General features: G+C 37.8%; 2 protein-coding genes across 5 annotated transcripts in view; both read right to left on the bottom strand.

Moving 5' to 3' along the window:
* Positions 1–398: 398 nt before the first annotated feature.
* Atg5 (autophagy protein 5) lies at positions 399–1,434 on the bottom strand. The gene has a single exon (XM_075307758.1). It carries the CDS (start codon positions 1,322–1,324, stop codon positions 518–520), a length of 807 nt encoding a protein of 268 aa, XP_075163873.1. The 5' UTR covers positions 1,325–1,434; the 3' UTR covers positions 399–517.
* A 3,899-nt stretch (positions 1,435–5,333) lies between these two features.
* Positions 5,334–22,441, bottom strand: part of LOC142236529 (uncharacterized) — a 66,523-nt gene continuing 49,415 nt past the window's right edge. For 3 of the 4 annotated variants that reach the window (XM_075307760.1, XM_075307759.1, XM_075307761.1), the window contains 4 exons: positions 10,060–12,004; positions 9,483–9,712; positions 9,171–9,401; positions 5,334–8,594 (listed from right to left, as the gene is read on the bottom strand). In XM_075307760.1, coding sequence (XP_075163875.1) covers positions 6,155–8,594; positions 9,171–9,401; positions 9,483–9,712; positions 10,060–12,004 — 4,846 coding nt within the window. In that variant the 3' untranslated portion in view covers positions 5,334–6,154. Of the gene's footprint in view, positions 8,595–9,170; positions 9,402–9,482; positions 9,713–10,059; positions 12,005–12,199; positions 15,728–22,441 lie in introns of those variants that run through there. The other variant, XM_075307762.1, reaches the window with a different exon arrangement.

The following is a 22,441-nucleotide window of genomic DNA, read 5'->3' on the forward strand; positions in this document are numbered from 1 at the left end:
TTATATAAGCATTTAAAGTTATGTATTTGTAGTTAGCGCATACAATACAAAAGTGATAAAACGAACGTAATAATTTCTATAAACGCAAAGAAATTTGTTAGTAGGCACAGCAAAAAAATCGCATTTCTCAAGTCTAGGCACAACAGCAAACAAAATGTTTGCTGATCGCAGTTTTTCATCTCAATTATAAAGGCCTCCTTGTGGCGGGATCTAAGAACTAAATACGGAATGATATAATCGTGTTGCAGGTAATGTTTTCGTTCGGTAAGGAACCTCTTTATAGGCATTATGTGGTAATGGAACTTTCAAGTACGTGATATAGTACTAGTAGTAGAATTCGATAAATCCACCATTATTCCACGCATACTATTAGGAATTACGCATATTACTTTCCCATGTTCTTATAGATGTGCTATTTATTGATATTTCAAGCAATATTTTTTTACAATAATTATACTTATTCCCATACTTAGATACAAATCATGGCATAATTCTACTCTGTCATGCATATAAACTTTTACATATTTTCATAAATAACTACCAAGTGTAGGAAATTATCGGGATAGCTTAAATGTTCCGACATCCATTGTACATGGGTATCTTTGTGAATGTCTATTCCATGGGTTTTAATACCAACTGCTTTGCGGTCTAATGTTGATAGTTCGTCCAATAAATCGGCCAATGTCTTCTTTTTACCAGACTCCGATATGGGAGATATCAGTTGTTGTGTGTATGTACCATCCTCATTATAAAATCGTACGGGTGCATGTTTGAAGCACTCTTGTTCATTATTCACTTCCATTAGTCTTCTATTAACGGCCCAAAATTGGTCAAATTTATCATTGACCAGGCCAATCCATAACTGATTGTGTTCCTTTTTCTGCATAGACGATATAACTTGTCCCCTATGTTTAAGAACATCAGCTTCCTTCAAGCATGACATAAAATAGGATTCCAGTAAATCCTTAGTTTCGAATTTCACCAACGTTTCTTCGGGAAATTTGGAAAAATGTATTGTCAAACACCATGGCTGATTGCTTTCCTCTTGACACAGATCATAAAGAATTCCAATTGGATAATGCAGTTTCAGTGGTGTGCCATTATAATCGAACCAAACTGTTCCATCCTGTTGTTCAGCCGATATAAAGCGACTGAAATATTTCTTTACTTTGTCTGTGACAAGTGGTAGATAAGACAATCTCGATACCATCAAATAAAAATTCTCTGGTTGCTGTAGTCCTACGATTTCATCTGGATCTGCTTGGAAACATAAAGCCAATTGGCCTTCCCAAATCATACGCAAAACTTCTCTATCATTGGCCATTGTTGCTAATATTTTCACTATCCTACTTCTTTTTGTTTAGCATCCGAAAATTTTAGATTTGTGGAAAAAAATGTAGAGGTACTCTATTGTTTACGAAAGTTAAGAAAATGACAGAATGGCAATGTGTACATACCTAATCAGAAGCTTAGCGTATTGCAAAGCGTTGGCGTATGGTTGGACATGGACATCAGCTGATTTTTAGGAGTTGTTTTTTGAATTAACTCACGTATTGGCAACTCGAAATAAAATCCATGTAATAGCCTTGTTCAGTTAAGGTATCAATAATATGCAGTTTGAATCAAAAATCAGATTACGGTATGATTTATGTACGGAGGTTTAGATTATCCGTATTTATGTTTTCAAAAAAATACAAAGCGAAGTGAAAATATGTTATAATGAGTTGGAACGAATCAGTTTTATAGTATTGGGTCTTTTCAAAACAAAAATTGTTTTTGCTACATTTCAAAAATCGTTGCTCTGATATTCTATTGCTGAGGCAGATAACTGATATATGGAATTTTGAGCAAAAATACCTACAATTAAAAAAAAAACGAGTTATACGCTAAGAAAAATTCCTTCGAAACCTCATATTTTTACTACACTTCTTTTTGTCATTGTGAAATATATTGTATAAATGATTTGTTTATGACTTTAAAAAAGTAAGTTTTAATACTTAATTAAAAAATTATGAATAAAAAACTTCGGCCTTATCCAATATGTAAGAGGATCAAAGAGAAGATTGGATAAATTCGCCTTATTCGATATTTCTTTGAAAACGGAGAGACTTTGGATAATCCAATATTACAGAAAAGTTTATATTTTTCAATTGTGCCAATTAAACCTACGAAGAAATTCGCAATGTCTTTTGCTATTCAAACTTTTCTTGATGAACAGTTAGAAATAGCAAAGACTCGATAAAAATAGATGGGAACCCAATTAGCGTAGGAAAGGCAGAGGAGTTAAGAAATAACTTGATGCTCACCGTTGCAGTTGTCTAAAGTAAGTGTCCATTTATTTCTTTTTATGCTTACGTCGAACATCAATCCATCGTATTAAAGTTCTCTCTCTTTTTGTTTTCCGCCAAATCTTGGCATGTATCGATTTTCAGAATAAGCACTAATTACGCACGATTAGTCATAGATGGATGTTCGATAACAAAAAACTTAAAGACTAGAATTCAATTCAATTACAAATTCAAATACGATTTCGGTATAATTCAAATTGATACGAACAAAAAAATGTAAATTTAAACAAATTATTTTTTTTAATTAGCAAATTTCAATTTTTAAATTGGTTTTAATTGATTCAATTAAAAATTTAATTGATGTTGATTGCAAAATTCAATAAATTTTTTAATTAAAAAACCAAAAAGCCCAGTTTGAACAACTATAATAGAATATTGAAACGTACGGTCAGAAATACTTGTTAAAAGCTATTTTCAATCACTTCCTTAAATGACTTATTCCCATTATCATGAATCTCCGTTAGTGCAACTTTAGCTAAAAAACTTTTAACCCGTACTATGGGCATGTCTGTTATCTTATGCTATTTATAAACATAACTGCTGACATTTTTCAGATAAAGTTAACCGGAGAGAAGATATTTGTAGCTTACTTTCTGTAATTTACTAACTCAAATGTCAAATTTGTCTCCCTTTTGCTGGCGTTTTGGAGTAAACGAACCAGTGTTGCCAGGTGATGTGAGCCTCGAAATAAAATTTCGACAAAATTTTCTACAGAAATAAAATTTTCTATAGAAATAAAATTTTGCTAGATTATTTTTGCTCGAATGGCAAGCATGATTATGAACCGATATGGACCAATTTCTGTGTGATTGGGGATCGGCTATATATAACTATAGACCGATATGGACCAATTTTGGCATGGTTATTATCGGCCATATATTAACACCAAGTTGCGAATTTCAACCGGATCGGATGAATTTTGCTCGTCCAAGTGGCTCCGGAGTTCAAATCTGGGGATCGGTTTATATAGGGGCTATATATAATTATGGACTTATATGGACCAATTTTTGAATGGTTCTTTCCATTAAATTTTTTGGCATACAATTTGAAATTATAACTGCCGATACCTTTATAAACAATTTATCAAAACAACGCTTCCACCGCAACGTCGGTAATACCAAAGCTGCAGGCATTGTGCGACATCTACACGGTTGACATTTGTTGTTTTTGTAGAAGAGAAATTTTCGTCCTCTTGTGCAGTGTTTCCAGGTAATTTTTGATTCTTCCCCCCAAATCTTAAGAAGAAAACCCCTAAATTGGTCTAGACTTTTTTCAAAAACCCCCAAAAATTTTAAGTATGTAAAAAGTACAAAAAGAGACCCAAAATTTCGTTAAAAATCCTGTGTGATACACTATAAAAATTAAATTTAACACAAATAACTGAAAGAAGATTTTTTCTGAGGAACAATATTTTAGACAAAATAAGTTTTTTTATGCTAAAAATTTTCCTTTGAAGTAAATAAAAATCATTAGATAAATTCATTACACCACTTATCACAAATTCGGGTTCGATTCCTGCTTCAACAGAACACCAAAAAGTAACACCTCAGTAATGCTGGTGACATTTCTGAGGGTTTCAACGCTTCTCTAAGTGGTTGCACTGCAATGTGGAACGTCGTTCGTACTCGGCTATAAAAAGGAGGTCCCTAAGTGAGTCTAAGGAGGTCCCTAAGTGAGTCTAAGTGAGCCTGATACATCGGGCCGCCACCTAACCTAACTTTGTTTTTCATTTATCAAATATTAAAAATGCCCCTTCAACAGATGCGTTTAAAAAAGAATGTCATTGCATACATGCTTGTATTTAAGAATATGGGTTGACTTCCCTTATTTTTTTCTCAAAATTCATGCCAGAATTGTTCCAGATTTTGTTGAGAATTGCTCCACTTTATAAGATCGAAGATATTTTCTTTTATCCCCAAAAATCCCCCCAAATAAATGTTACCCCTAAAAATCCCCCTAAACGTGTAAAAAACCCCTAAATTTGGGGGAAACCCCCAACCTGGCAACACTGCTCTTGTGTTTTTATTCTCTCTGATGACTTTTTAGGAGAGTTACCAGGTTCTCCCCTAAAAATTAGGGTTTTTCACGTTTGGTGGATTTTTAGGGGAAGGGGATTTAGGGTAAGGAGTTTTACACACTACTTAACAAAATTAGGAACAATTTGGAGAAACAAAGAAAATAAATCTTATGTTAATTTCAACCGCTGAAAGTCTTTTTAGAGTTAAATATTCCTTAAAAGATGGGTGTCACAATTTTACTCCTACAAATGAAATGCTTGAACTATTTGTACACTGAAAATGCAGAAAATGTTAGAATTTTTTGGACTTTTTTTTTGGCAAATAAAATTATTTTTAATCAAGAACAATTTAGGAGTCTTTTATTAATATTTGGGGGAAGGTTCAATAATCAAATTTGTGTGCAATAAAAATTATCGGATACGCGAACGGTGCTTTGGCGCATTCAACTTGTAACGGAACAATGTTTCAAGGCCAAAATTTGAATTTTTGACATTTTTGACAACAAGTGGTCTTCTTAGTGGACCTTCTTCCTTGCGGTCACGTCTACATCAACTAAAGATGAATGCAAAAACAGCAATAAATATGTATGTCAGGTTAAGTACACAGATTGAACAAATTTGTACTCCAGTTTTTGAGATTTCCTCAATGCCAAATTAAAAGAACGAAAATGTTATGACCAGGTATACGTTTTAACTACAATTCAGGAAATTACACCTTCTCATAGAAGAAAACATGAACTAAAAGTAACATCATTGGCGCCAAATCATTACCATTTTAACCATAGTTCATTCTTACTATTTTTGGGAATCGTACGAAAAGTTTCTTCTCCTTTAGTTCACATTGAACTTATGTGTACGGTAATTGAAAATGGACTTTTTATAATAGTCGATTTTCGACTCAGAATTTCACCTGAGACAATGGCCCCCATCGCACTCCTCTCGCTTCCACATCTCGAATAACAGATAGCTTTTTAATTTTATTTTATTATTTTGGTGTGTTCTTTATTTCCAAATCAATTTCGAAAATTATATAGGCTAACATTTGAAATAACTAAATGTTAATTTAAATAAATATGTTTCTTCTTTTATTCCAAAAACATTAACAAATAACAATAATAATTATAAATAAATAATGGGGTCAATTAAGTAGTTGCCAACAAAACAAAATTGTTTAACATAAAATAATAAAAACAAAATATTAAACAAAAAAAAAAAAAAACGAAAACTTTGACTTTGATGAGTGGATGCAAATTCATCACTCGTAAGTACTTTGTAAATATTTTATATTTTTTTTATAACGATAATTAAGTAATAATGAGCATAGCAGTAGTAATAATATGATATAATAATATTATTATTGCAAGTAACATTGTTTTTGTTTATTAATTAAAATGAAAGACCACAAAAAATTGTATATTTATTCGTTATAGAAAAAACACCTTTTAAATAGTACTGCTTTAGCAATGAAGGTCCCAATCAGCGTCCTCTTTAACATTTTTTATAATGTTTACGTAGGTCGTATGATGATTTTGGTAAAGGCGGGGTGATTTGTTTTTTTATTGGTTTCGTAGAAAAATCTTGTAAAAAATATTTTTTTTTGTTGAAAAATTCTTATGGATTGATTTCACTCGATTATAGAATTGTCGCTTAGTACATGTTTTGCTCTTCGCCTAATCTTAACTCCTAGGTTAAAGGCCACATTTCCTACTGAATTGAATAAGTTCCTTGTTTTTTCCTCTTTCCTTGTCGGATGCTTAAAATGCTTTTAAGTTTAGTTTTTCTTTGTATCCTATGAGGGGCGTCCATCTTGTCCGGGGGGATTGAAATAATCCCAGTGATGTGTGTGCACATTACGACCCGTTAACAGGAAGATCAATACACAGAAGGTGATAACTAAGAATAGTACAGCCAAGGCTGGTACATGTCGACTGCTAATAGCGTTAGGATCTTCGACACCTTCTTTAGGCTCTTTGCCGGTGACATAATCGGTCAATTGGTTGATTATCTTGGCCAGTGATAAACTGCATGCTGTTATGAATTTGCGACCAGCTTTGGTAATGCTCTGGGGATCTTCTGTGGAGGGAGTGCGAGTACTGCGTGTGCGACGACGACGAGGACCATCATCGGAACTCTCTTCGGTCTTGGGTTCATCTCCACTGGGGGAAACAGAACGTCGGTGACGGCGTTGGCGTGGGGCTTGATCGGACATTTCCTGTTGGGCCCTATGTAAATTGTAGAAGGCCAATGGAGCCAAAGATTGCAAATATTCGGCAGTGGGAAAGACGGTAGATGGTAGATTTCCAGGTAAAACATTCGTTGTAGAAGCAGTTTCCGTTGGTGCTGCGGCATCTGTTTGGGTTTGTTCATCGGTATTATGTACGGGTGTGATTGTCTCACTTTGTTTTTTGACCGCAGACTCCAAATCCCGTAGACGTGGTGGCTTTGGAGGTGGTATAACATCCCTTACAGGGCTATTTTCCACTGAACTACTTTGGACGCTGGTTTGTGTTTCTGCTGTCAAATGATGCGTACGTTCAGTTTGGCGTACCCGTTCCACTATGTCTTCAATTAATCCAGGAGGCAATTCGATATTCTTAACTACAAGGTTACCGGATTTACATTCCAATTCTTCAGAAGAAATTTGTTGGCCATGTAATTGCGAGACCATGATTTGACCTGCCTGCAGGGCATGAACCCTTAAGCGTTCTACTTCCAGTTCGCTTAAACGGGCGGGTATTTGTGTGTTTGCGGGGGTTTCTGACTTTGCAATAGTTTGCATAACAACAACTTCTTTGGTTTCTACAGGAGGTTCTGTAACTTCCTCCTCGTCCTCAAAGCGATGATCAATGGCAGTTGTCGATTTTCTTCTTGGTGGAGGTAATGGGGCTGATGTTGTGGGTGTATCCACACGATACTCTTTGGGCAGGGGAGTAAATTCTTTTTCGAAGGGAGCCTCTTCTTCTTCCTCCCCTTCTTCGGGTTCGCCTGTGGCAGCCGTGTGTGTTTCCTTGGTTGGTTCTTCGTCTCCGCGTTGAGAGTTTATTTCTTCCATATCAGATTTGTGGTCTTCTCTATCGGACTTAAGTTCTTCCATATCTGATTTGAGTTCTTCCCTTTCCGAGGTTAATTCCTCCATATCGGATTTGAGATCTTCCCTTTCCGAGGTCACTTCTTCCATATCCGATCTCATTTCCTCTATATCACTTAATTGCCAAGGCTCCTTTGGTTGATCCTCTCTATCTGAGGTTTCCCATTTCTCCGAATGTTCCTCCCTATCACTGTCTTTTAACATGTCTTCCCGTGAGACACTGGGTGAGCCTTCTTGCGATGTCAATTGGGTTTCCATTAATTGGCGACCAATTTCATCCAATTCGTCACGATATCTTTGCAGAGTCCGTTCGACCTCTTCATCAGTCTGTTGTGTCTCTTGATCCGAAGGCAGGGCACCATCAATGTCTGTCGAACTGGGAGCATAACTGGCCTCGCTTACAGGTACATGTATATCTGCCCTATGATCGGAAATCTGACTATGTTGAGACTCATCGGTTAGTAGACCTTCACGGCGTAATTCCTCCTCTTCCAATTCCAGGTCATCAATGGGCCTTACCAGTAATGAAGCTTCTACCATAGACTCTGTGTTGTCCTTAAGTATGGGAGTAGAAGATTGTCGTTCTACCATAATAGCTGAGGGTGTTTGAGGTCTACTCTGAGACTTGGAACGATCGGCTTGAGATGAGGCCCTCGATCTTTCCGAGAGACTTCTTTGATTCGATTCACGGAAACGTTGCAAGCCCTTGGACAATTGTTCGCTATCAATCACTTGATGATTGATAGTCTGCAGCTCCTTTTCCAGTTCTTCCTGTAGCATTTCTTCTATAGTCTTGGGTATAATGCGAGGTTCAATGACCTTCATGTCATCGGTTATCTCGAATTCTTCACAAACGAAATCATCAGGAAGTGGATCCGTTTGTGTAGAAGCCTCAACTTCTTCGAAATGTGAATCGGATTCAAGCAAGCCATCGACTACATCAACCTCATCCGTACCGCGCAATTGGGCCTCGGAACCCTTGCTGGCTGAACGATTGCGTTTTTCCCTAGGGGGTCTTGGTGGCGGTGGCAAGGGGCGATATTTCATTTTATTGATAACATCACCCGATTGCAAATTGCTGCGTGGCGATTCGGGACGCATATTAAATCCAGGCTCCTCGTAATCACCTTCATCCTGGTAACTATAAGAAATGTCATGGAATTTTAGTAATCTACATCTGCGTGAGCACGAGCATACAATCTCTCATGCGATGCTAAACTAGTTCGAAATGAAATTCAAAAATTAACGCAAATCTTGAACAAATGTGAATGATTTATTAGTGTTTCTTGGTAGGTGTGGGGGATGATTGTCTATGGTATGCTGATTATAAATTAGTCTTAAAAACTAAACCAAAAGAATACAATGGCTGTGTAAAACCAAACCGAAATTTGTTAAATGGCCTTACAATGAAGGTCCTCTATGGCTGATCCTGGGCAATGAAATTTTGTAGTAGTTTTCCATTTATGTAGATGTGTGTGTTTGTGTAAGTTAAGCAACAACAACGATTGATATATTAGACCAAAAAAAAACAATAACAATAACTACAAAAAATTGACAAAAAAAAATTAAGTAAAAATTAAAATTCAACAAAATTAGCTGCTTCATCGAAAAAACGTAAAACAACGGTTAGACAGGCGAGCGACAACGAAAGTAAACGATTTAAGCCCATAAAATTTTAGCTAGCCAGATAGCCATTGATTAGCAGGCAGTATCTTACTTTGGACGAGCATCTAAACTAATAGCAGATTTTCGCATCGATGGCATTACAATGTCCGAGACGGGTGTATAACCCCGTGGTGGTGGTGGGCGTTCAGGTGGTGGTGTACTTCGTTTAGTTCTCATATTGGGCATAGTGGCAAATCGATCTCCAGGCAAATGAGTGAATTTCTTACGTCTAGCTGGTGGGGTGGGTTTTGGTATTTGATGATCCTTACGTACAATGGCATAGCTGAAAAATCATTTTCAAAATAACCAAACCTATTTGTTTTAATATGCAAATCACAATCACTATGGACTACTCGAAACTTACCCATCATTTTCTAACATCTCAATGACATATTTGTCAGTCTCATCATCTCCTTGTTGTTCATCGTTCTGCTCCATTGAAATGGCTCCTTGAGATGTATGATGCTCATGATGATTTCCGTTATCCATATCATAATGTTTGGATGAGTTATGGGCTGACAAAGAGTCTGAATACTTATCGGGTGTGGCTATGGGTACATGATGATATTCGTGTTCAGTGCGATAAACGATTACCTACAAAAAAAAAAGAAAATGGAATTTATCCCCAGTTAGAGTGCGTATAAGAGAATTTAGTTGCGGATCAAGTAACACACATTATACATGTATGTATTTCAGTAAAAAGTTCAAATATTTTTAAATAAAAAAATGTTTGGGTGACTTTTTATTATTAGATTTTTTCCCAAATTTGGAAAAGTCAATTATTCGACTTTTTACAGTTATCCGCAGTTAGAGTGCGGATAAGAGAATATAATTTTTAAATAGAAAAATGTTTGGGTGATTTATACGAGTCTATAATTAAATCCATTACCCCTCTGCATGCAAAGAAGGTGACAAATCTCCAAAAAATACAATCTACTTACATCTTCGGTTGGCTGCAAAAAACTATTCGACACCGAGCGTCCTCCAAAACCATTAATATAGGAATCTTTATCCATAGATGTATCGCGACGTCTTTTGTGACGCCTTGGCGGTTGGGGTCGTGAAATATCATCGCCCTCATCGGCATCAAGCCGGTGCTCGTGTCGTACCGGAATATTCTCCTTTTCCGACATATTCAAATCATTCCACACTCCACTGGCAGCTTCGTGCGATGGCTCATGTGAGAATTCGTCATCCAGGTAGCGTACATCCTGACTTTCCATGGAGTATTTACTACGACTACGGCCCTTACGCATAGGCCTCCTTGGGGCATCAAAATAGGCACTACCATTTTGTGATATGGAAAATTCATCACCATATGATTCAAATTCCTGGGAGTCATTTGTGGGTTGATAGTGCTTATGCAGCCTCTTGGGTTTTGGTGGTGGCACATCGTAATCACCATAATCCCTGGTCTGACCGACATGCTGCAAAGTGTTAATGGGCTTATCGTAATCTTCACCACGAATGGCACTTCTGATGTATTGATTAATTTCAATATTATCCTGGGATATACCACGTTTGCGTAGGAAGAACTCGTCTTCTCCAATTTCCTCCAATACCACTTTTTTACCGGAACTAGCCGTCGACTGATTATCATGGTGGTAGCGTTGATAACTGGCCTCAGCTTCGAGTTCACCTTTGCGTAGCAGAATATTTTTCTGAATTTCTCTTTCTGTCCAGCCAACAGCATCATCCTCTGATCTTAAATCAGAATCCTGATGGACCATCGGCCTGCGTCTGAATTCTCCCGATCGTAAATTGGAAATCTCATGGATGGCACGATTTTCTTCATCGAATTCGGCAAATTCTTTGTTGTCCGTCACACCACCAAGAATTCCCATATTGCTTGGCTCTTCACTGACAGTATCCTCAAGATCTTCACGCATACGTCTTTCCAATGAAGACTCACGATCGAAACTTTCCTGTTCACTACCATAACGACGATAACGTGAGCCTTCGCTGTCATTGTAGCTTACATCGGAGAATTTATCGGCCCAACGAGAACGCACAGGACCTGGACCACGATCTCCTTGGGGAGAGCTCGAAGACTCGACTGAAGGCTGAGTTGTAGTACTTGGTATAACACTCGTAGCCTCTGTAGCGGTGCCAGTGTCAAAGGAAGATTCAACCTCCAAAGGTTTCTTTTTCTTACGCAAAACCCTAGGATATGTACCGAAGTTCAAATTTCCAAAGTCAAAGAGTTTCTTTTGGGGTGAAGTGCTGTCGGCCGGAACCTTCTTCTCCGATACCTCTACGGACATGTCTTCATCGGTGGGTTCGGATTCCTTGAAAGATTTACTTCTACCCAATTTAATTGCGGGCATTTCGGGCAATTTAAATTTGCTCATATCAGGTTTGGAGAACTTGGTAAACTCTGGCCGTTTGAAATCCTTGAGCTTCGACATGTCTGGTCTCTTGATATCGGGCATTTTCATTTTAGAAAATTCGGGGGCCTTGAATTTTCTGCGTTCCTTTGCTTTAGGACTGCTTGATGGCGATTTCTTTGGTGATGCCTTGAATTTGGTTCTTAGCTTGCCAGCTTGGGATTTTAGACCCATTTGCATTTTACGTGTACGATCTTGTGCCGAAGCCATAAAACTTTTCATACCACCCTTCGTGGTTTCGGCGGATTCATCCACAGCTTCCTCGGTTGGTGAATCAGGTTCTACAGTTAGTTCTGTTTGTGGTGTAGGTGCTCCGGGCGTTTTTGGTTTGAAGAAGTGCTCTTCAATTTCCCTTTGGAAGTCCTCTGCGGTTTTCGTTTGTTCTTCCGAGGCTGTTACGGCACTTTGAGATTCATTTGTTGTTGGATGTTGTTCCTTAATATCAGAAGACTTTTGTTCTTCTGTAGAAGGAATTCCAATAGGTTCGTATTCATGATCGCTGTAAATATAGAGAAATGCCAGTTAGAGTCTAGCAATGGAAGAGGTTTTCTACACAAAAATGCCAAAGACAAGCAGCCATAAATGAAAATGCCTTAAGAAAGATTTTATGGGTTAGTAGTCAGTATCAGTGGTAATATGGAATAATAATGAATTTATGAATGGAGTGTGGAATATTTGGGGTATTTGATCTTACCGCGAGGAGAAGTATGTTCTTTCCAAGAATTCTTTTTTACTTGGCTCTTGTTGTGGAGCTGATCTATTTTGGAACTCACTTAGTCGCGATTTGCGCTCATCAAAATGAAAACTAACGGTTTTGGTCATACGCGAACCGGACAAATTATCATGGGAACCCCCCAAACCCTGACGATCTTGCGATTGAGTGCGACCATCGAGGAAACTCTGTTTTGCGTTTAATTGCATGTACCTTTGTTCCGATGGGGAACGTTGACCATGCATATGTGTGCGCCTATCTGGTGATACACTTTGGGGCAAGCTACCACTATTATCCATCATAATGGGAGCCGAGAATAAGGGTTTACCCTGTAATTCTGGATGATGATGTATTGATGGTTCGCGGCTCCAGCTATTGCTTTGCATTTCTGATGATGATTGTTGGTGAGAGGAGGCTTCTTTACTCAGACTTCTCATGCGTAAGCCACGATCTTGGCTGGATGTTTGCGATGGCAACGTAACTTGATCCATAGAGAATTGAGTACTTGCCGAACGTCCAATGACAACAGGGGCAAAGGCTTCGTCTATGCTCATGGATACATGTTCCGATTCTAGAAAATCATCACGGCTACTCATTGATATTGGAATTGAGGGTGATTTATTGAGCATGGGCATTGACCCAGATGCAGCATGTGATGGAGGTGGAGCTGCTGATTTTGTAGGTCTGGATAAATACTGATCCATTTCATCGACTTTAAGTGAGAATGTTTCGTGTACCTGTATGGACATGGGCTCAGCTTTGGGTTTGTTAGTATGGACTGCACTCGAACTGCCAGACGTTATGGTTGAGGCTGCAGGCATCTCTTTACTTGAAAACATTGACATTAGTTTATTTTTTTGTGGCGCAGGTGAAGGAGACTTTTCATGTTGCTTTCCATTGCGATCCTTGGAAAACAGCGAAGGCATCTTAAAGGCTGAGGGCGCAGGGGATGGTGACTTTTCCCTTTGTGTTCCATTCTTGTCTTTGGATAGAAAAGAAGGCATTTTTAGAATGGAAGGAGCGGGGGATGGGGATCTTTCCCTTTGCATGCTGGTGGGTTCCGCCAACCCATTTGCATCGTCCTTGGGCTTGCTAGTAAACAAGGATTTGAAGCGGGCTGAATATGTGGGTTTGACGGCACCATTCTCATCTGGGGCACCACTTTCGGATTCTGCTAACATTTTCTTTGTCCTTGTTGGTGATGGCTGCCTTTCGGGAGAGTGACCACGTTTTAGTTGATGAGACGTTTCTTGGGGTACTTGCAATGTGTCCAATTGCCTTGTCGGCGATAATTGTTGTCTCTGTCTGGTTGGTGATAGACGATCCATGGCATTTGATTTTAATTCCTTAGCTGGCGAAAAACGTTGCATTAGTCTCGTAGGTGACTTAGCCCTTTCTCTGGCCTTCTCCTCTTCCTCTTTCACCAGTTTATCTATATCCACCATATTCACCTCTCTATTAATCTCTATTATGGTTTCCTCATCCAAATTCAGACAAGGGCTTGGAATGTCCTCAACCAAGGGAGGACTTAAACGTTCAATTTTTATATTATCCACAACATCTTCCACATTACGAGTGGTGGCGATTGCCTCCAATTCAGCCACAGTTTCCTCAAGGGCATCATATGGTTTTGATGTTGACATGGGTTGTAATGGAGCCATACTCACCGTTGCTGGCGGTTGGACATAACCCACTTTCGATTGATCCACAAGTGTTGAATTCTCATCGGAGGATTGATATCTGGTCATATCAATTGGACGGTTTTGTGGCAAAACCTGGCCAGGAATGAGATTTTGATGGGAGGCATTATTTTCCTTATTCGTTTCTTCGGGCCTCATGTAGTCCGCCGTCATGGGAGGTTTGGCATAACGATAATCAATCTCACCTTGTTGTTCTATCGGAGGCTGTGAAATGGATCTACGTGGTGTAATTTGCCTTTGGAAGTTGGGGGGCTGTTGCGATAACTGTGGCAATGGTGTGGGTGTAATAACATTTATATGTGGTGCTGCTAGATCTATGCGAGATGGGCGACGGCTAGCACTTACAGACCGATGGCCACTGCGCAATGGCGGTGGATGTTGTTCAATGTTAATATCGGCCACAAACAAATCGCCTTTAGAGGGTGAACGTGAAATGCGTCTCAACGATCTAACACTATGCATAGACAGAGTTTCAGGATCTCTTTGACCCCCACTTATATTGGACATACGATCAACGGAGGTGTAACGTTGCCTAGAGCGATGCATACCCCCAGGAATTTGGTGAGGATCATCATCGGATATGCTACGAACCACTAGACCTCTGGTTTTAGCAGTTTCTTCGAGTTCGGGATACTTTTCCACAAATGATATATCCACAGAGCCAGATGCTTGATCCCATGATCGATGCTTACCCACACTACGCATTGATTGACGTTCAGGATCAGGTAGTGTAACTCTTTCTCCAGCCAAAAGTCTACGATCTCCCGAAGCACTTGGCATGGCCATAGCCATTGGTCTAAAACCTTGTGTGGCAGTCGCAAAGGGAGCAGCTGCAAGGGGAACAGCGGCCGTGGGATCCCTAAGGATATCCTCATAGGATATTTCCCCACCAGTATTACACTGTGGATCATGATGAAATCCTAGCTTTGAGCCTGGCCTAGAATCGACGGGATTTATACGTTCAGGCAACAGGGAATCACTTTGATAGAATTGACAAGCACAACGGACATCAAGTGTCACACCACCGGTACTTTCATTACGCGATACAAAATGTTTCTTTTCAAGTGGCAAGGCGCCCACCGAAGCTGAGCGGCGCGTGGACATTTTATAAGGTTAGAGAATTGCAAAAGGCAAAATAAAACAATGTTTGTAAAAGAGAACCAGATAGCAACAAAGGGAAAGAGATCGTAGAGAGAGACTAAATACCGTTAAATCAAAGCTTTTGAGAGTAATGCCAATTGGGATATTCTAGAGATCATGGATGCCACAGTAACACACATTTCGTTATTAAACACGTAAAATAAAACACCAGAGAAAAAATGCTACTTTTCTCCGCGACTTCCCGTTCACCATCCGTCAATTAGATTTTGGGGTTTCCGTTTTTTTTGCAACGTTTGTTTTGTCGTCGATCTCGTTTTCGTAGTTTTTGTCGTCTTTTTGTTCTTGGTCGTATGTTTCCTACGCTTGTCGTTTAGTTATTCTTATGTATAGCAGGCTATTTTTAATATCTCCTCTGAATGCTTTGAGGGTGAACATATAATTTATTTTTGTTTTCTTTTTTAAAATTAATTTTTTATTTTATTTAAATTTTTTCGTTTTGCTCACTGGACTTTTTTGTAAAACACAACGATTCTCTTTAGTCCAGCCACTATAACCGCTCTGGAGAAATTTTCACACGAACATACACACACACAAGCGTTTCACTTATTTTTAAGTTGCATATATTTTTAGTTATATGTATATTAATTTTATTATATCTATTGTGATGGTTATTATCATTATTATTTTCCGAGCATTCTATTATCCCATCTTAATAGCTGCAAATTTCGGCCAGGACTGAAAGAAAGCTTTTTTCAGCGGCCAATTTGAAAAATTTTTAGCAAATAATTTGTATTCGTAATGTTTTGTTGTGTGCGGTTGATGTTGCTTTCGGGCATATGGTGATGGGTTATTTGGCTGTGTCGCCTTGTCTCTGATGCTCTGGTGTCTCATAGTTTTCATTTTCATAAAATCTAAAGACAAAACATTTTTTATTTTTTTATTTTTCATTCTGGTGTGACCATCCATTCATAGTAGAGTACATTTGCCTCATCCATTCCACCTATTTTCGTGATGGTATTAATGATCATAACATAAAAGCAACAAATTTTTTGAGAACACTTTACTGGGGCTACATCAGCATATATACTATTATTCGAATACAAATAATTTATTCGTTAATTTTGCTGTTTTATTCCGTTTGCATATGTGTGTTTTTTTTGTTTGCTTGTTGCAATTTTTCTATCTGCCCCGATGCCAAGTGGTCGTTTTCATCAAAGATTTATCTATAATCGGACAAGTGCACAGTGTTTTCCAAATAAAGACAGATGAATGTAATATATAGAGGTCTGCATCGAATAACTTTTCACTACATGTATGCAATTCGCTGTCGAATATAGTACATACCAGGGATGGAAAATGCAGTACTAAAGTACTTTTTTCAATACTTTTTCACCCCGGTCAGTACCGTAGTACCCCCGCGAATGATTTAGTACCTTTTGTGTAGACATTTTTGAGTCGATATCAGATTTATGGTACAATAGCTTTGACAAAATATTTTAATATTTTGAGAAAGTCTTTATCAACCTTATTTGCTTATAGTCTTTTACAAATATGGCAAAACAGACATGTTCATGTGGGAAGAAAATCTCGATTTTGTAAAAGATATAGTCAAAAACAGGATTTTATTGAACTTCAAGAATGTTTTAGTCGAAAAAAGAATGCGATTCTATATTATCAATTTTTTATTTCGGTAGAAAATGTTGTCTAAATTTTATTTCTATATAGAATTTTTGCAAAATTTTATTTTTATAGATAATTTTGTCAAAATTTTATTTCGATTGAAAATTTTGTAAAAATGTTATTTCTATAGGAAATTTTTGCAAAACTTTATTTCTATAGAAAAAATTTTGCAACATTTTTTTTCTATAGAATTTTTTTGCAAAATTTTATTTCCCTTCGTTTTGTTTTGTTATTCTTGGTTTTGTTCTTTAAGCATTGTTGTTGTTTTTTTATTGCAGCTTAAAACCATACATTGACTAAACTACAAGTGTAGCTTAACCAACAGAGGAAAAGAATGTTTATCAAATTTATTTGGGCAAAGCCCTATAGACTGCAAGATGGTTGGATGGACGCACGTTTCGGAATTACCACATTCCTCATCAGCATCCCCTACTTGCAGCAAAACTATCAACCAATTATAAGAATAAATTCAGGCAGTTCATTAAACCCAACAATAAACCACACTTGAACCTTCCGAAAAAAAAGGTTTTTGTATGATAGCCGGCTATAGAAAATTTTTGCAAAATTTTATTTATATAGAAATTTTTTTCAAAATTTTATTTTCTTTAAAATTCAGTCTCTTGACAATAATCTTCCAGTGAAATTTTTGTTGAAATTTAGTAAAAAGTACCTTTCCGCTCAAAAAATACCTTTTTTGTACTTTCTTAAATATTGTATTTTCCATCCCTGGTACATACACTGTCTTTCTCTCAGAGCGCAAGTAGTGAAGTGAAGAGAACATTTGCTTGTCAAATACCACCAATTACTTATCCGAAACAATATGTGTTCCGAAAAAAAGGAACAATACAAATGTAAGTACTTGAGAAAAAGTACAACATGGATTCTCTTCACTTCACGTGGTACCACAAGTATTTCTCAGTTATGTGCGAAGCAAAACTTTCCATTATTATTAATCATAGATATGTATGTATGTCACATATTTCATATATTTATGTATGTCACACACTTTCCTTAACGTTTGCCGTTCTTTATAACAACATGGTACATGGAGTACTCTATGAAGTTTTGTTCTCGCAACATACTCGACGTGATCACTCTGAGTACACTTCAATAAGAGAGAAAGAGGAATATGTGTTTGTTGGTAATGAAGACATTAGAGTAGCAACAAGAAGTTACTCGTGGCTTTTGGTGTTCATCAAAATGTGTACTCATTATTTTGCGACTCTCTCAAATAGATGTACTCATGTAGCAAATACACGTGTACTCTGCATTTACAAATGGAATTGTGCAGACCTCTAGTAATATATCATTCGATAATAATAGTGGTTGTCTGGGAAATAATATTCTTGTATATAAAATCTTGAGAGCGATGTTATGGTCATGAAACATGGGGCAACACATAAACAAACAAACACAAGCAACCAAGCTCCCCCTTTTCCATATACGAGTATTTCCCTTGATTTGTTGTAGAACAAATTGATATAAACAGAGTCGAGCAGAGAATGAACCCGACCCATTTTTGTCGGCGGCGGCTGACACTAATTTTTTGCCTTCGGCGGCGGCGGCTTCAAGGCTAAGTCGATATAAATTTGTCCATTCGGCTGCGGACAATTATCCATTATCAAATCAATTTGAAGTTATTCGAATGGTAATGAGATTAGTTGTACAACCAATATAACAAACAAATTTACTTTCATTCAAATTTTCTGAGCTACATTTTTTATTATAGCAGCTTGAAAATGATTGGTTGCGTTCAAAATTTTGGTAAATATAAGACAATTATATAGAAATTTTTCTGATTAAAATTGATATTTTTTATTAATTGGCGGCTAAATTTGAGTCGAGATGAGTCGACATATTCGGCGGCGGCGTCGACTGGCAAAAAATGGTCGGCGGCGTGACTCGGCGGCTTCATTCTTCAAATTTCTTAAGGTGGAATTACGTATCACACGTTAATCCGTGCATTGATGGAAGGGTAAATTTTTAGCTTTGTTAGTGCTAGCTGAGATGTTTTCAATCAAAGCGTGGTAAGTGCTACCACCTTTAGCAATACAGGTAAGTCCCTACTAAAGAATGAAGCCGCCAAAGCTCGCCGCTGATTTAGCTACCGGCCACCGTGGTGCAATGGTTAGTATGCCCGCCTTACATACACAGGGTCGTGGGTTCAAACCCAGTTTCGACCAAACACAAAACGTTTTTCAGCGGTGGATTATCCCACCTCAGTAATGCTGGTGACATTTCTGAGTGTTTCAAACTTTCTCTAATAAGTGGTTTCACTGTACTCGGCTATAAAAAGGAGGTTCCTTGTCATTGAGCTTAACCGCTGTGGCGACGCGTTTTTTCATCCAAACTAATTTAATACTACAATTCTATAACAATTAAGAAAAAAATATGCACAGAAAAATATGGAACATTTTCTTGTTCCATTTTCTTGTTCCTAACTTTTCGGATACGTTTAATATGATTTTTTATTCATTACGCCGAATAGACAAATTTGTATCAGATCAGCCATCAAGCTGCTGCCAAAAAAAACGGTCGGCTTCATTCTCTGGTCGGGTTTGGGCAAACCTAGTATTGCAATCTGCCCACTAACAGCTCAATCGTAAACTTTGACATGTTCGAACGCTATTTGTGTTGTTTACAGCAACATAAAAGATTTACCTTGTCCAAAAACATGAAATTATTTATTTATTTTTTACAACTTTTATTTTTTACAACTTTCGACATGGATTAACTCAACAAGAGTGCAATTTTTGTCGATGGAGCTCCGTCAAGAACCAGTATTTTTCGATGGTATGCTGAATTCAGCCGGCGTTGTAGTTCACCCTAAAAAGGTCGTCTAAAATGAGTTGATGTTCCCGAAACCACTAATGCCTATCGTGAGATTGAGACAACGCTAGGCATTAGTGGGACCAGCCTAACAGGTTGGCTGATAAGTCCCCGGACTGACACATAGATGGCGTCGCTAGTATTAAATTCAAATGATTCGAGTCAAAATTTGACGTCTGTAAGTCAGTTAGTTTGTGAGATAAGCGTCTTTTGTGAAGCAACTTTTGTTATTGTGAAAAAAAATGGAAAAAAAGGAATTTCGTGTTTTGATAAAATACTGTTTTCTGAAGGGAAAAAATACGGTGGAAGCAAAAACTTGGCTTGATAATGAGTTTCCGGACTCTGCCCCAGGGAAATCAACAATAATTGATTGGTATGCAAAATTCAATCGTAGTGAAATGAGCACGGAGGACGGTGAACGCAGTGGACGTCCGAAAGAGGTGGTTACCGACGAAAACATCAAAAAATCCACAAAATGATTTTGAATGACCGTAAAACGAAGTTGATCGAGATAGCAGAGGCCTTAAAGATATCAAAGGAACATGTTGGTCATATCATTCATCAATATTTGGATATGCGGAAGCTCTGTGCAAAATGGGTGCCGCGCGAGCTCACATTTGACCAAAAACAACAACGTGTTGATGATTCTGAGCGGTGTTTGCAGCTGTTAACTCGTAATACACCCGAGTTTTTCCGTCGATATGTGACAATGGATGAAACATGGCTCCATCACTACACTCCTGAGTCCAATCGACAGTCGGCTGAGTGGACAGCGACCGGTGAACCGTCTCCGAAGCGTGGAAAGACTCAAAAGTCCGCTGGCAAAGTAATGGCCTCTGTTTTTTGGGATGCGCATGGAATAATTTTTATCGATTATCTTGAGAGGGAAAAAACCATCACTGTTGACTATTATATGGCGTTATTGGAGCGTTTGAAGGTCGAAATAGCAGCAAAACGGCCCCATATGAAGAAGAAAAACCACCAAGACAACGCACCGTGCCACAAGTTATTGAGAACGATGGCAAAAATTCATGAATTGGGCTTCGAAGTGCTTCCCCACTCACCGTATTCTCCAGATCTAGCCCCCAACGACTTTTTCTTGTTCTCAGACCTCAAAAGGATGCTCGCAGGGAAAAAATTAGCTGCATGGGGTGGGGGGGGGGGTTGATCGCCGAAACTGAGGCCTATTTTGAGGCAAAACCGAAGGAGTACTACCAAAATGGTATCAAAAAATTGGAAGGTCGTTATAATCGTTGTATCGCTCTTGAAGGGAACTATGTTGAATAATAAAAACGAATTTTGACAAAAAAAATGTATTTTTCTTTGTTAGACTGGGGACTTATCAGCCAACCTGTTAAAATGCAACAAACGTGGCTCGAGCAAATGACGTCCGGTTTTTTTAGAATAACTGTACATGTCGTAATCGAACACATGTCGCTATAACGCAGCTTCCCAACCCAATTTCTTTTTTTTAGCTGGTAATCTAGCCGATGCAAATAAATGTAGGGAACGACTAGCAATGAAAAACTTACAACAAATTTTTACATTGCATGTAACTTGTACTCTTTTCTCACTCTGGTTATAAATTAACATTTCGAAACATTGCGCACGTTCTTTTGTGGTGGAATATTGATGTTTTGTTGAACTTACAAACTTGTTTTAACAAATAAAATGATACATGATAAAATGCAATGATACAGATCCTGCTCAACCTAAAATGACACCGCATTCCCTTGGAACTTCTTGGAGCCCCCCATTTGGTAAGAGCTGCAAGCTAGCAACGCCGAGCAGTCAATTCTGAGTGGTACACAAAGATTTATTTACCACTTGTCTTCCAAGAAATCAAGAAAAACAACCACAGAAGATGGATCACGACAATGCGAGCTCCTACACATCGGCTTAAAGGTGGAATTACATACCATGCGGTCATGCGTGCGTACGTTATATGCAATTGTAAAAAAAAGTTAAAATGTGGGAACTGCTATTGTTTGAGTTACATGACAAAAGTAACGTATGCATATGACGCATAAAGTTGACAAACTTTAAACTTTTCAATGCGTCGGGTGCGTTTTTTTGAAGTTTTGCAAATCGCATTTCCACAAAACCAAGATTTCAAAAGTCAAAAAACATTGTATAACAAACCTATTAAAATAGTAATAGGAAATTGTTTATCGAGCTTTAATCCGTGCGTTGATGGAGGGTTAAGTTTTTGCTTTGTTAAATACACCAGTCAAGCTATTTCCCTCAAAGAGAAAAATCAACTCTTCAATCAACGCATGTTATGTGCTATCATATTTAGCAGATGTGAACCTCCTAATACAAAGTTAAACTTAAACGACAACCCTCAGGTTAATGGAATAATACAACGTTCGCACTATTGACAAAGTTCACACTATGCTCGAAATCAAGCTTTTTGGAGAATTGTGTGAACGTAATATAACAAACCTGTTGAAAAAAAAATTGTGTTCCTTATTTGTATGATTGATTAGTATTCAAATTTTATATATTTTAAAATTTTTACTTTCACATTTATTTTAAAATGAAACCCACATTTTGTCTGCTTTGAAATGTTGCAGGTGTTTGTCACAGAAAAATATGCTTCCGTTGACACCCGCTGCATCATGAGGTGAAGGTTTAAAGAATTGGCAACCGCTTGAATGTGGACTGATAACAAGAAAAAATATTGCCTTAGTAAACTGCGTCGACTCGTTTTAATTTATTTGACTATTTAAAATGTGGGGGAGAGTGACAGACAAACTACAAACGACAGACACAACGTAATGATTTGAGTATGTGTGTATGCGACACAGAACGAAAGAACGAATGACCATAACCAAGACTAAAATGAAAAGAAAAATACTTCCCTCATGCGATACTTGGGGATTTTCTTACCTTTGGTATTATCATGCTGCAC

This window comes from Haematobia irritans, chromosome 4, assembly GCF_050003625.1.
Source record: "Haematobia irritans isolate KBUSLIRL chromosome 4, ASM5000362v1, whole genome shotgun sequence".
Taxonomy (NCBI): Eukaryota; Metazoa; Arthropoda; class Insecta; order Diptera; family Muscidae; genus Haematobia; species Haematobia irritans.